This window comes from Scomber japonicus, chromosome 9, assembly GCF_027409825.1.
Source record: "Scomber japonicus isolate fScoJap1 chromosome 9, fScoJap1.pri, whole genome shotgun sequence".
Lineage (NCBI taxonomy): Eukaryota > Metazoa > Chordata > Actinopteri > Scombriformes > Scombridae > Scomber > Scomber japonicus.
Window position 1 is genome coordinate 32,676,018 of NC_070586.1, and position 16,278 is coordinate 32,692,295.

General features: G+C 39.5%; 1 protein-coding gene across 1 annotated transcript; it reads left to right on the forward strand.

The window, feature by feature from the left end:
• The first annotated feature begins 860 nt into the window (after positions 1-860).
• ift81 (intraflagellar transport 81 homolog) lies at positions 861-14,889 on the forward strand. The gene is made up of 18 exons (XM_053325031.1): positions 861-1,254; positions 1,420-1,523; positions 1,628-1,808; positions 1,926-2,015; positions 2,436-2,501; positions 2,824-2,934; positions 3,627-3,711; positions 4,271-4,434; positions 4,539-4,634; positions 5,959-6,102; positions 10,163-10,312; positions 11,092-11,220; positions 12,063-12,152; positions 13,058-13,144; positions 13,273-13,344; positions 13,573-13,658; positions 13,933-13,978; positions 14,160-14,889. Exons 1-18 carry the CDS (start codon positions 1,111-1,113, stop codon positions 14,340-14,342), a joined length of 2,028 nt encoding a protein of 675 aa, XP_053181006.1. The 5' UTR covers positions 861-1,110; the 3' UTR covers positions 14,343-14,889.
• The last annotated feature ends 1,389 nt before the right edge of the window (positions 14,890-16,278 follow it).

Sequence of the window (16,278 nt, forward strand, 5' to 3'; positions counted from 1 at the left end):
TGTGGAACAACTGTAGGCCTACTGGAGAAATGAAAACACTGAGTAAGTTTAAACAGATCTTTAAAAATAACACTTTGGGCAGATATAGAAAGGATAAACAAAGACTGCAATAATATGATTTGGACCAGATATTTTGAGTTGTGTTGTTTGTTTTTTCTTGTTCGTTTTTGTTATTGTTTCTTTATTCTCTGATGTTTTGAATGTTTTCTGCGTTGATTTAATTATTAGAGCTTTAAAAAATCGAAAAAATAAAAAAGTGGGTTGGACTCATAGTCTGTATGGTTGGACTAGAAAAGTTCCTTTCTTTATCCTGCACCCTTTCTAACATAGAATGGCTATTTTGTTGTTTATCTATTTAAAAAAAATAGCTGTTATTTCCATTTTGTTATATGTGACTGCCTATAAATTTTATTTTATTATTTTATCATGTTTGAATAAATAGACTGAACTAAAATTGCATTTACGGATAGCTTATAAATGTCACTTCATTTGGGTTGATTACAGTTAGGCTACATGTTTGGCCTTTTGCCACAATGAACTTAACATATATATTTTTAGTTTTTCGTAGTTTGTTTTGTATTATAGGCCTATTGAATATTAGTCTATATTGAATCTTATATTGAATCTGCGCTAAGTAAAAGAAGCTCAATGGCATCTATTTTAGTCCGCGTTTATTTAATGTATTTAAACATTGGAGCACGCTGCTTCATCAATGTTGGTCAGTGTAATACGAAAATGCAACTGGCGCAGATTTAGCGCAACAAACCTCTCTTGAACACTCTTGTCAACGCTACTTCCGGTTAGCAACCAACCCGCGACGCCGTCACGGTTTCTATGGTTTCCATGGGGCAGTTGTTGACAGTAACCAGCTAGCTGCAGAGATAACAAGGCGAACTAACTAATATATTGGAAACGTTTCTTTATCGTTTGTAAATAGCTGTTTTACACAGTGAGCAAAAAGACCGGTGGCAGAGTCTTTAGACGGCGCCTTTACGTGCTAGCTAAGTTAGCTATTTACACGACCACAGGGAGCTAATAGTTAAAAAGTTAGCTGGCTAAGCTAGCAAAGAAGAGGAGCAGTTACAATAAGCAAGCTTCAGATTGTACAAGATGAGTGAGCAGCTGAAGTTCATCGTTGAGCAACTTAACAAAGACCCATTCAGGAAAAACTTCAACCTCATTACGTTTGACTCTCTGGAGCCGATGCAGCTGCTGCAGACTTTAAATGATGTTCTGGCTGAAATAGACCCAAAGGTGGGCGACTAGCTTCAACTACTGTAGCTACAGACTTAGTACGGTTTTGTAATGTGTTGTATTTATTCTGTGGTGTTATTGTCTGTGTATGATATCATGAATGCATTGCTGTGTTAAGTGTCTATGCTGCAGCACTTTACATCCCACTGCTCTTCTTGTTTTCAGCAAGCTTTAGATATCCGTGAGGAGATGCCAGAACAGACCGTGAAGAGGATGTGTGCTCTGCTGGGGATGCTGAAATACAAACCTCCTGGCAGCCAATCTGATGTGTAAGTTTCTGTGGTCAATGAGATTCATATAATGAGGCACTGTATTTCCATTCTGTGTGGTATTTTTTTAATCATTATGTGATGTCTCCTCTCACCTCATTCAGGAGCAGCTTCAGACAGGGCCTGGTGATTGGCAGCAAGCCAGTGATTCACCCTATCCTCCATTGGCTGCTACAGAGGGTTCCTGAGTTGAAGAAGAGGGCTTACTTGGCTCGCTTTCTAGTTAAACTTGAGGTGCCTGCAGAGTTCCTGCAGGATGATGTCATCAATGACACCTATCACCAGGTTTGTCAATACTGTCTGTATATCACATATACCATCACCATATTATTTACTCATTATTGAAAGTGCTAATAAACTAAAAGGCAAAAGGGAGATTACATTAATGTTGTGCATCCACAGTATGAAGAGCTGGTGGAAGGATTTAAGACGTATCACAAGGAGTGTGAGCAGCTGAGGACTTCAGGCTTCTCCACAGCAGAAATCAGGAGGGTAAACACAACAGTCAATAACCTTTTACAATCACTGTTTAGTAAGAGTTATCTAGACTAAGCTTTCTCAGTATAACACTGTCAGCATTGACATAAGAGGTGAAATGATTACTCAAATAAGCTATTAGTTAATTGTCAGAAAAATAATTAATTGTTGGATAATTGATTCATTCTTTAAGTCATTTTAAAGCAAACATACCAAAAATGCTTTATTTGCTGTTTTCTATGATAATATAGTGCACATTGTGATGTTAGTGTATTTCAGATAGATTCATCAATAATGAAAATGCATTATTGCAGCCTTAATTGACTGTAGTTATAGCTTAATTTTTCCATGATTTGTAAATAATAAAATAATCCACCATTTCTTATTTTAGTTGGTTCAGTACTCTTAAATAATCGTTCTTTTCTTTGATAACAGGACATAAGTGCAATGGAGGAGGAGAAAGACCAGCTAATCAAACGTGTGGAGAGGTTGAGGAAGAGGGTAAGTCAGGCTGCCCCAAGAGGTCCCTTTCGCTCTTGTAATGCTTGGAAGGCTTTGGGATCCACAGAGGAATGAAAATATGACCTCAGACATGTATTATAAGCTTCTCTAACAGGCCTGACAGGGATCTGACAGGCTGTAGGGTTGTCTTAATAAGCCTGTCAAGTAATGAGGTGTCAGTTTAATGGGTTTTACATATAGGCCCTGCCAAAAGGTGAAACCTAACCCTGTCAGAGATGTGTGCGGTTATTTCTGCTGAGCATGTGACAGCCTGCCATCAGACATCATCGTCATTCTTGTCGTGAACTTTTCCATCCACTAGGTGGAGACAGTGTCCAACCATCCACGGATGCTGGAACAGGCCAGGCAGCTGCGAGTAGAGAAGGAGAGGGAGGAGGCACTGGCTCACCAGAAGCAAGAGCAGAAGAATCAAGTAAAGTATTGTTTACGTGTTGGCAGCTTCTTCACTTACAGAGACATCATAAACCAGTGAAACAACATGCTGTCTGCTGGGCTTTGGAGGACTGAAAAGACAAAAGTATCACATTGTACCTCAGCTGTTTTTTCTTGAATTTATAGTCTTACCATCATGCTCAAAGCCTTTAAAACATCTTTCAACTTTGTTTGATATAATCATAAACAACAGAGAAGTGTGTTATCACTATTGAAATATTTTTGCAACAGCCTGAAATATTACAGCTTTTGTGTTATGTAAGATTTCATCTACAAATGTTCCAGACATTAAAATGTTGGTGGTGAGTAATCAAGTTTGGGTAAACAGCTTTGAAATACTTCTACTGAGACATGTTGAATTGAGCTGAAATAATATTTCAACAATTACTCATTTTTAAAGCCCAAATATTACAAAAATACTATTTCCAGCTTCTAACTTGTGAGAATTTGCTGGTTTTCTTGCCTTTGGGACAAAAAAAGCAATTTGAAGATGCCACTATGAGCTCTGGGATGACATCTTGGACATGTTTCACTATTTTATGATGTTTTATAGCCCAAATGAATGTATTAATTGAAACAACAATGAAAAGATCAATTGATAATGTATGAAAAGGTAAATATGAATACATTTTCCCAGCTTACCTGTATTAATAACCATTTGCACTTGTTCAGCTGTTCCAGGCAGAGCAGAGACTACAGAGATCGCAGCAGCAGTTGAAGGATATGCGACAGGCAGCAGCAGATGCTAATCCAGAAAGTGAGTACCCACATCCTGTCCTGCCGTTGCCTTCCTAGGACACAGCTGGATGGAAGTTCAAGGACACAGCAGAGCGTTAGAGGGTCTCTCTGTTAATAGGCATTCATCTGTTGAGACTCTCTAATTATGCTGATCTTTGAAGTGCTATCATGGAGCTTATCTGATGTTTAAATTGTCTCCTTTTGTTCTCATCTACAGCCAGAGAGATTTACACATTTGCAGTTTCTAAAACGATCAATGCAATGCAGACTGAGGTGGATCCGTGCAATTACACTCACTTATCACAAATACTTTGAGAAAAAGGGCTTTGAGTACTAATCCAACAATAATGACAATACTAAGTACTCTGTTCAGAAGAAGTAATTACCTTTCAACAATGGAATTAATTGAAGACTATTTTAATATCAGTATTTCTTACCACAATATAATTGCTTTGTGTTTTTTTTATATTTTCAGTAGCTTTGCATATATTAGTAATATTCAGCTTGACTCAAGTAATCAGAACCTGATGGGCTTTCAACCACGTTAGGCTTAATTAAAAGCGCTCTGTCTTTTTCAGGCTTAATGAAGAGACTGGAAGAGGAGATCAAGATCAACTCCTACATGGTCTCTGAGAAACTTCCCAAAGAGCTGGAGGGCATGAGGCAAACGGTGCAGTACCTACAGAAGGTGGCATCAGAGCCTGCCATGGGCCAGGCTGATCTCCAGGAACTGGAGGACAAGGTCAGAACCAGGATGCAGTTGTGAGGTCTGCACGTATTTAACTAACACTGCAAAAATTCTGATGTGTCAGTTTCTGAGAGTTTCTGTAATTTCCGCTTTTACAGATCAAAGAAGTCGATTCTCAGATAAACCAGCTGATTGAGAAGAAGATGATGAGAAACGATCCCATGGATGACAAGCTGACTCTTTACAGGCAACAGGTGTCAATTCCATTGACTTTCTTTGATGCCTTTCATCTATTTAGTCTCTTTTGTCTCATGTGCACCGGGCTGTATGGATGCTGACTGATGTGATGATAAGGATGAGGCGTCTTGCAAAGATTTCCCTGTAGGATAATTTATTTTAGAGAAGCTCAGTGCCTTGATGTATTGGATTAGTTATTCATTTGTTTTGTTGCTTTAACAAAAGATAACAGAGGCTTATCTTTGTGAAATTGAATTTTTTAATGTTTAGGAAGTATACCCTATGGACAGTTTTAGTATATACATAAATCATAACATGGTAATATGCTTTTAGAATTATATCTCAGTTTTTCTTTACACCAAAGACAGTTTTCTGGTTTTTGGCTATGCTACCAGGCTGGTATGCCTCCTAGAGATAATGTCTGTTGATCAGTTCACCTCGTTGGTCTAGAGACTGAAATATCTCAACAACTATCTGACTAATTGCAATTAACTTACATTAATAAGATTCATGGTCCCCTGAGGGTGAATCCTACTGACTTTGGTGAACCCCTGACTCTCCACTAGTGCCGCCACAGAGGATACATTCTAATTGAACTCTGATGGTCTCTGACTTTTTCTCTTGCGCCACCATCAGGTCAAATTCACCACGTATGCTGTGACATCTCAATGTCTACTTGACGAATTTGCATAAAAGTTGGCACACATTCATGGTTCCCAGATGATGTATTCTAGTGACATTGGTGATCCTCTTTACTCTAACACCACCATGAGGTTGACTTTCGACTATTGAAAATGGAACTATTTATGGAAATATCCCAATGACTATCGGACGGATGGGCGTGACATTTGGTGCACACATTCATAGCCCTCAGAGGATGAATTGTAATAACTTTGACCTCCCGACTTCATCTTATGCTATCATTAGTACAATACTCTGGTATATGACCACATTACCTGCAAAACAAATGACTTATGATCGACCTTAGCTGTACTTGAGTGTTTAGTGCTAATGAGTGAATGTTTGCCTGCCTGCTAACACACGAAACCAACACAGGGAACATTACACCTGCATCAATGCAGCATTATTATTATGAGCCTGTTAGCATGCTGATGTGAATATTTAACAAGTACGGCCTCACAGAGCAGCTAGTGAGGCTGTATTCTTATTACAGTATCTTTCACTGGATCCTGTTACCTGTAGGTTTATGCAAAGCTGATATTTCTTGCCATATTATTATCATTATTGCTTTCTTGCATTCACTCTCCCATTGGATTAAATGTCACTCAGCAGCAACTCTTATATCATATTCATATTTCCAATGTAATGTGATTCTTGTAGGCTTCCATCATCATTCATAAGAAGGAGGGAAAGGCACAGCAGCTTCAGGAAGCAAGGGAGGGGCTGTCTGTAGCAGAGCGGGAGCTGAAGCACAGGATCGACCAGAGAAGAGCAGATGGAGACGGGGTCAACCTTGAAGATGCGGTACACTATTGGGATGGGCTTCTAACAATCATTAAATATCATGTACTGTACTGTACATTGGCTGGTCTTGGATTTTATCACCAGCAGTCAAGATAAGAAACATGTGTCTGTGTAATTCTCCTCTTTGTGTCTGAGGAGGACTGCTAACATCACCTACTGAAACTTAATCTGCACACTAGTAGATTTTCAAAACCGCAGAAAAATACAAAAGGCTGTTTCTGTTCTTATCCAAACACAGGCGGGCTCACTGTCTAATGTTACTTTTATCCCTTTTCCCTGCTCTCCCCCACATTCCCATGCAGAGCCATAAATAGAAGCCAGCAGAGAATATCCAGAACAAGGAACTGTACTGAACAAAGTGCCTGAAACTTGGCCTTTTCCCTAATCTTTAGTGTAATCAATCCCCTAATTCAAGTCAGCTGAACATACTAAACAGACTCAGGGCATAAAATCTTTTGTCTTTATTTTTATCCCGTGACGAGGACGTGCTGCCCCCCTCCCTTTCATACACATGGAACAGTCCACTCTGAGTTATCATGTAGATGAATAGGACTGAACTATTGACAGGGAGGCTGAAACTCAACAATATTGCTGCTGTTAATTCAGAGAGCCTTGAGCAATCACCTCCTTTTTTTGCCTGTGCATACATCAAGCTCACAGATAGAGCTGACTATAAACAGTTCAGTATCAGCAGAGGGACGCTGGCAGATGGGTGTTGCACCGTGACCATAAAGATCTGTGTTGGACGGGAATTTTTATAGCCTGGTGTTTGACGCACTTTGAGGTTAGAGCTGGGCTTGTTCTCAAGGCAAAAGAATCACGGCATGTCTGACGTTGCAACAGCTTTCTCCCCACTCTCTCCTGTGCAGTGCAGGGCTGCTGTCAGTCCCTGTGGATGGTGCACGTGTGATGTTCTGACTCTGACTCCTCTGACCTGCCTGTGTGGGAGATAAGCAAATATGCAAATCTTTATCACAAATGTTTAAGATGCTAAATGCAGCATTTAAGCACCAAAACACTATTGCCTCATAGCTTTGAGACATTAATACAATCCTATTTAAAATATTATAACTAAGTAATGTAACTATGTCAATAACTTAATCAAAGTAATGTAACTTATTACATTTGATGACTTTTCTAATTTTCTAATTGTTTTCAGCACCAAAATCTAAATTCAGGTGTTTTTCATGGATACCGACATGATTTTTAAGGGAGATCATTTCTTATAAAGCAACATTTATCTCTCATTTGAAAATGTATTCATTAGTTCATTTTGGAATATAAAATAAAGATATTTGATGAAAAAAGTCGAAAGTCTGGCATGGGCTTAATTGGTAATGTGACACCATTTAAACCCATGTCATGATTTATTTATAAAATATAGAACATTTCAAAGAATTAAAAACAACAATTTCTGTATTCAGTAACATGTTAAATATTAAAAAATTAGGAAAAAACCCTCCTGAGCAAAATCTTTAGCTGTAACCTCCTGTGTAATCATCAACATTTTCATTTGTTTATCACTAACTGTAACAGATTACACTTACATTTATTTTGTAATTAAATGAATGCCGTTACATGTAACTAGTTACTCCTAAACACTGGTTACTACATGGCAGACAACTGAAAGAGGGAAATATGTATTTGCCACAGAAACAAAGTAATACTTTCACTGTTTCTGGCAAATGACAGACGAAGTGAAATATTAGTGGAAAAATGACCTTCAGCGTGTTTATTCTCCCCAGGAAGCAAAGAGAAAACAATCTTCAGAGCAATGCAGCGGAGGAGAAGTCAAAATCTTCTCTGTGACAGGAATATATATTATGGGACGCTTCAAAAAAAGTTGGTTGGTTGTAATTTTAAGAACACATGTAAATATATCCTACAATAATTCCACCACTGTGTTACAGTAAATGAAGATCAACATGCCTTTAAGTCTGAAAGGATGAGAGCTGTTTGTAGGAACAAAGAGGGCCCTTGAGTCTATACATGAATGAAGTTAATGGAAAATGTTTTGTCGAACGCAGCTTATCAGACTCCTCCGTAGTTTCGGGCCATCAGCCACGGTGGAGATGATCACTTTATCAGAGGTATTTTCCATTCTGCTGGTTATGTGTCATCACATGCCACCCACCAACTGCAGGGTCTCTCTGAGAGGGATGACTGCATCTGCTCGTCATTGGCTGGCCGGTAACATGAGACCACTTTCGCCACCCAGTGCCATCACACTGGTTAAATTTAGTCTTACTTTAGTCAAGACCCCATCGTTGATTTTTTTCAGATTTTATAACACACATTCTGCTACTGTACATCTTGCGTGTAGTTATTTTGAGTATCTCCTGCGCTGTTTCTGTTTCTATTGATTTGCATGCAGATGTGTGTTGGTGGGAATGTGTGTGTTAAGCGTGTTATGACTGAGCTGCCGGCCACTTTAACAGCAGTTGTTTTAGGGACACATGGTGCACTCTTATTATTATTATTATTCTGCTGTGCTAATTCCTCTCCCAGCCACGTCTGTCCTTGATGCCTCAGAATTCACAAAGAATAAGTGTACACACACACACTCATATCCATCCACCCACTCATCACACACGCACACACACACACACACATCAAGCCTCACGGATCCCCAAAGGATGTGAAGCACACTGATTTCTGGGGCTGTTCTCCCGTGTCCATGTTCATTTATAGCTGCTCTTCATTGTGGAGGAGTTTCATTGTGTCCCAATAGACAGACAGTCAATCACAGTGGTTAGAGACTGAACATCCACTTAAAGCAGTTATTCTGCCACATGAAGCAATTCGCTGTACATAGCTGGTTGCAAACGGTCACTCGATGTGGATGATCGAGTGACCGCTTCAGATCATGGCGTGGCCCTCCCTCAGGCCTTTTTGCTGTTCGCTAATCCCTTCTCTCCCCTGGCTCAAGCCATTGTCTCCTCTGTGGCCTTTCCTAGTATCTCAGCTGTGCTCGACACCATGTCATCAATTAAAAAAGTTCTTGCTTGTGGCAGGCACGCAAACCTAGGTTTTACTGAACTACGATGAAAGAATAGGTTCACTTTTTCTAATAGTCGCAGCCCATATGTGTTATTGTTCCTTCTATTCAGACTGGCTCCATCCTACTTCAGCAGTCTCTGTTGGTCAAATCAAGCAGGAGATCTTCCAAAGTTACACTCTGTTTATTTTAAAAATTCCATTAATGTGTTAATATCTTTACACAGCAGTTCAACAAGGACACACTGTACATGGAAACACAAAGAGAGAAAAGTCTCATAGCAATGTCAGCTGAACTTTAGATTTTAAACAGAACAAAGATTGTCCTCCCATTTATTTATTTTTTGTGATCAAACTTTTACTTTATTGAAAAGAATAAAGATTACAATACAGATATATACACAGAAAATGTGCAAAAATTTGCAGTACTACATATTTTACTCAAAGGAAAAAATAATAAATAATACATCAAAATAAAAAAAAGATAAATAACAAAAATAAATATAATAAAACTACAGATAAAGTAAAATTGTTACCCAATACATACCCCACTTACCCCGACCCCTCCCCCCCATATCAAGGACGAAGTCTTATCCTCCCATTTCTTACATTAGAATTGTATTATGGAGGAATCCTTTCACAGCGACATGTGAAAGGATTGATTATAGCAGCCAATCAACAGTGATTTCAGGAGGTCCTGGAGTACATCTTTACATTACGCCAGCATCAAGATTTTCATGGTCTGTTCAGTTTCTCTTTAAAGATCTCTACATTTCAATGCACCCAAAAAATAACCATATTTTCATTTTAAGTCATGCTGAATATTTCGTAATATTATTTTGGGTGTTTTCCCTTTTTTATTTAGTGACTGTGTAGATGCAGACACAAAACATGGTGGGATAGAGGAAGAAATGAACATGCAGCAAAGCTCCCAGACTTATTTCAAACCAGGGATGTTGATGTTACAGTATGCATGTTAACCTTTAGGCACCGGGACATCTGAATGTTTAGTATTTTAAAACTTTAAAAGTAATGTTGAATTCTGTCTCTCGCTTCCTCGCAGTTGAAACGTCTGGTGGCTAAAATGCGAAGCAAGGGAACCGTGTTCAAGAAGAAACGCCAGGAAATCGCTGAGCTGAGAGCTGAGTACGGAGTTCTTCAACGGACCGAGGACATTCTCAAGAAGAGGCATGAGACTGTCCAAGAGAGACTGGTACCTCTTCCCAATATTTCAACTTGAATGTTATACAAGCTGATGAAAAACATTAGAGAAACAGCCTTGAAAGATAAATGCAAGGCAAGGAAGGAACATTCATGTGGTCCCATCTGAATGCTACTATCATCCTTTAGTTTTCCATATTCCTACCTGGACCTTAAATACCTCCCTTCCCTAACATAGTTCCCATTATCCCCTCTACCTCCCTATTCTCACGTAGCCTTCCCAATTGTGCTGTTTTCACTTGATCTCCCCATTCAAGCAGGTTGTGTCTCCAGTGAAGTGGTAGAAGCTTCCCAGAAGGGGCTTTACACCTCTGTTTAGCACCTGACTCGCTGACAGGCTGTGTGACGCAGGACAGGCTGAGCTGCTATTTCTGATATTTGACATCTGCCGCTCCTCCTCTGTCCGCATCCTTCTATGTGATTTATTAAAGCAATGAAAGTTTTCCTTCTGATCTCTCTGATGTGATGAGTGGGTAGCTTCTAACACTGCCACTGAAAGCTGCTGCCATCCCCATAGTGTTACCTGTATTGTAAAGACATTCAATCCTTTTACAGAGTTTTCATTTCACAGCTTTCACTTGTAACCATAGCTACATATCTAAGATAATGATTCTCGCAGTATCTCTTGAATGCACTCATATTGTAAAGTGGTTGATGTCACACTGAGGATACCGAGAATATTATTAGACGAGGAATCGTATATAACAGATCAGATTTCAGGGGTGAATTAGGTCTTGTGTGGATGATTTATGTCTCATCATGTCTTTAAAGCAAATTGTGGAAGCTGAGAAGGGCATCTCTGGCTACAGCAACACTCAGGAGGAGCTGGAGAGGGTGTCCGCCATCAAAAGCGAGCTGGATGAGAAGAAGGGCCGCACACTGGATGACATGTCTGAAATGGTGACTACGCCGTATTTATATATCACTGTAGTTTTGTTAAGTCAATTAGCTGCATTTTTATAAAGCTGCTCCATTGACAGATTAAAGGAAGTAGACTTTATTCCATGTACACAGGTGTTTTCACTTTACTTTTTAGATGGGGTTTTACATGATTATTCAATGACCTTATGTAATATCCTGCATAGCTCCACCTAACTTCAACCTGGAGGAGGTTTAATCTTTGAGTAATTGAAAACACCTTCATGGACCTTCAGCATAAACCTATATAGTTATGTGTAATAGGTAAATGTTTATTGTTATCCCAGCATTGCTCACAGCTTCGACCTTAATGTATTAATCAACCTGTCGTGACTCCCAAAGGAGAAACAGATGCAAAAGATGATTAGGCCACGCTCCAAGCTGTAGTTAGTCTGCTGATTGGTTTGGCAGCATGTGTGTTTGATGAAGTGCATACCCGCTCCCGGTGATGCGGTCAAACATACCGGCTCCAAACTAAAAGTAGATCGTCACACTGGAACTTAGAAATAATCTGCAGAGCGTGAAAGCTGAAATCTGTGAATGCTGTCATATAAACTGTATGGTAGGTTGTGTTATAGCACTAAAATATCACATTTACTTCATACTACCCAACTTTATCATCTCAGTAAATCATTAGTCACAGTTGGTCTTTTTCTGCAGGCTTTAAATGTGAAAATAAAAATGAAAAATGAATGTGCCATTTCCACAATTCTTCCACACAGAGATGGAAATTTAATACTGTGATTAAAGATTTACTTTGTAGCTTTATTATTGTTTTTTTTTTTTCAGTTTGAATTTATTGTGTGTTGTTGCTTTTCTCACAGGTGAAGAAATTAAACTCCATGATAGCGGAGAAGAAGACCGCTCTGACTCCAATCATCAAAGAACTGAGGTCACTGAGGCAGCGGTGTCAGGTGAGCCTCGGCCACATAACATCGCCTCTTTTTCAAAGGATCTCTAACCGTGTCAATTAGTGCGTCTGAAGAGAATTTTCCACCTGACCACATATAAATGAAGGACCTTCAAAATATATGACAGAGGATCACTGTGTCCCTTTCGCACAGCCAATCCAGGAATAGATTCCAGACAAGAGACTAATATTGAATTTTCACACTGACTGGAGCACAATGTGATCTCTCAACTCTGAGCTTTCATAATCTTTCTGACTGGAGTTTATAGTTTGGGTCACTAAACTGATGTAAAAGAAATAAAGTCATACTCCAAAATGCAGTAATGCATATAGTATGTAGGATGATATAAACTGCAAAATACAGCTCTCAACCCCAGCTATCAAAGATTCTCTCCAGAGACTTTGCGTTGTGGTTTTTCTTGCGGGAAATAATCATGAATCTGTCCTACATTTATGGGCAAAGGGGTGGTCGGTCCATTACTGTGTGCCTCTGAGCCAGTTGCATTGTGTGTTATCATGACAGGCTCCATTAAGAATAATTTACATAGTCCCTAAATAAAACACATGATGGGAAAGCCCCCCCACATCGTTTTGCTAAAGCAGAGGATTACATTTTCCTACACATGTTCCCAGAGTCACTCTCCCATCTTATTGGGTAATGTCTGCTAATGAAGAGCCGCAACAGGAAGACATAAATAGACTACACCAGAGGCTATTGTAAGTTAAACTGCTCCAATACCAGCTGTGACGCTACAGTGTGTGTTTGATGTGAAACAGTGTCGAGAGAATGACAAAACAGTTGAACTTTGTGTGTTGTAGGTTTTGGTTCATTTTCGTGCAGCATATATTGTTTAGTTCATGGCTTCTCTGTGTTTCTGTGAATGACATATTTCTTTCCTGTCATAACAGGAGCTAAGCCCGGAATATGATGAAAAGAAGAGACAATATGAAAGCTGTGCCGCCGGTCTGGAGAGCAACAGATCGAAGTTGGAGCAGGTACAGTCGTTATTATACTGCAGTAGATAGAATATAGTCATGATCAGCAATTTAAATGCTTTTGGACATGTTTATTTAGCGTATTCTTGCGTCAATATCGTCTATGATATGCTCATTTTCTTTCACAGGAGGTGAAAGTGTTGAGAGAGGAGACGGCACAGGAGGAAAACCAATACCATCACATCAACTGCATGTCAGAGGCAAGAAGATAGTAAAGAAAGTCAATTTAAGCAAGAAAAAAAAACATTTTAGCCATAAGCTATTTTCATAATGACTATTTCACGAGCCAGAATTGACCAGGCTCTTGCTGCCTTCCAGGGTGCCTTAGGGGGGTATAAAACAGCAGCAGCAGCAGCAGCCTTTTTTGCAAGTGACCTGCCCCTTAACACCCACTACGACAATAAACCCTCCATCTCTGTCCTCTGTAGATCATTGAGATGCAAATACAGCGGGCGGCAGAAGAGATGAAGGCCTATGTGTCCTCTGATCCGCAAGAGAGGAAAAAGGCCATCAGGTGAGCGCACTGAGCCAGGCCGACTAGCTGCTCGCAAGATGAATAAACCCCCCCCCCCCCCCCCCCCCGCTCATATTACAACACTGTCATTTAATCTGTTGCCACTCGCAGTTATCAGAAACTTGTTGCCACGCCTTGTGAAATCGAGATATGTTGAATATGCTAATACACCACTCCTTTATTTGAAAATACTGGATGAGCTCATCATGTGATATTGTTATGGCCTGAGTCTAAATTCTACCTGTTCTGTTTTTTTTTTTGTGTTTGTGTGTAGGGAGGTGTACATGAAGAATATCTCAGAGCAGGAGTTGCTTGGCAAGGTGAGCAAAGCACTGACCTCAGCAGATGTCACAGGTCAATACTTGTCAAGAACACACAGAGTGGGATAAGGAGGCTCACTGGGAAGGAGGGAATGTTGTCTTTTTACTATATTTAAACAAGGTGTTAAACAAGGTGCGGTTAAAATTTAGACTCTCTGTTCTATTCACTCTGTTTCTGCAGAAGTTGCGTGAGAAGCAGAAGACGGTGAGGGAGAGCCACAGTGCCAACATGGAGCAGATGAAGATGTGGCGAGACCTGGAGCAGCTGATGGAGTGCAAGAAGCAGTGCTTTGTTAGAGCTCAGAGCCAGGCGTCTATTGGTCAGGTCATCCAGGAGGGGGGAGAGGATAGGCTGGTGCTGTGAAGAGAATACAGAGTCAACCACAAGTCAACCTATACAGGATTCAACTTAATGTTCTATAGCTTTCTGTAGCATTTCTAAATGTTTTTACACTACAGAGTTGTTGTATTTAAACTGTTACTGAACACCAAACTACATTCAAATACTTCACTTGACAATTTATCTTGTGTGAGGAGCACACCAGTAACATCTGGTGACAACACACTTTGAGACGCTCATCTTAAGGAACACATGTGCCAGGAGGGGGGTTGCAGGATAAAGGTTTTCACTTTCTCTGGTCCACTGGAGACTCCTTTTTGACACATCTTCAACACTTTCAATCAAAGTGTCCAAAGATAACAGCGTTCAGAGTGGCGCACTTGGGATGTGGCCGCGGTCAACTATTTTTGGCAACGACGACCACGACCTTGGACTGCGTTTCTTGCCAATTTTGGAATTCACTGGGACCTCCGTTGTCCTGGACAGTGCTCATGAAATAGTCATATTAATCTACTTTCTTCTAGTTTATATAACAACTTTGACTATTATCTACAACAGATCCTTATTTCAATAAAACTTAAGAAATTTAAGAGACATAGTTGCATATTTTCATTGTCTATTTCTATTAAATGTATGTTCTATTCATTTTGACTCATGTTTTATTAACATCTGAATGAGACTTACAATACAAACCATCATTTTGTGTCTTTATAAAGTTCAACTTACATATTTGATTGACAATTTCATGAAAAGTAACATATTTGCTTTACAGTATTACATTAGCTTTAAGTCATTAAATTACAAGAAAATAAACCACTTAATTGTGAAAATGTCCAACTTAAATGTGACACTACTTGTAGGGCAAAGCAAATATCAGACCCTTAAGTACTACGCTGAATTTGCTGACATTTTTAGCAGCTTAGCAAACTTGTTGCACACCTCTGTGCACATTGAGTATGCTTTAAGTGCCACATGCTGTTCCCAACAAATGTCTTCATGTGTGTTTCAGGATCCCTCCCTCCCACAGTAACTTTAATCTACTGTTGACAGCCAATGTTAGAGCCTCTAGTGCCAAACGGATCATGTGTGCATTCTAAAAGGCTGCTTGATGTCCAACTGTAGTGCAACATGTTATTACTGTTACAGCACCTTGAGCTTCTTGCGGTCTTATTAAGATGTGTTAACATATGATAAAGGCCAGTTCTGTCTAATTACTGAGAAATAAAACCCTCTGAGGAGGACAAAGAGGGGGGGGGGGGGGGTATTGACCTTGTGACCTCACACCTCTACAGCAGTATGGCTGCCTTTACAGTTATGTAGATGTAGGTAATTAATCGGGCATAGTCTAACTTTAACATTTACTGAATGTAAATCTTCAGTGTATCTGTTCTGTTACTGAGCATGAGCACATTCCTGCCATTTACATACAGGGCCCCCAGTCAAGTGTAAATGAGGTAGTAATACAATACGAACAAGGGGGCTCTGTATTAGGATGCCTGTAGTCTCTGCTCGAAGTCGAAAAGTAATATGTAAATTTACACAAGCAGGTTTAAACTTTACTGCACTATTTCAAGCACATACATGACAAAAAGAAAATAAAATCTAAAAATGTGACGTTGTCTTATTTTGTGGAGCTACAGGTGCCGGCAGAAGCTAGATCAAATAATCAAAACGAATAATTATTCATTAGAAATAGAAAGAAAAGGGTAGGTACATTATCATATGTGAATTTTAGAGTTAAAAAATGTTTCCTTAACTAATATAATTTATAGTCTTATATTTGCAGTATCACCAGCTGAGCCCACCCTGCTGAAACAGACACTGAAAACACTACCATGAATACTAATTGACTTGATTACTGTGGCTGAGACTAGTTAAAGTGCAGTGTTTAGCCGGGATGTCCGATCCTGTCATCCATGGCGTTACTTCCTCGTTACTTCCTGTGTTTTTTTGGCGTCTC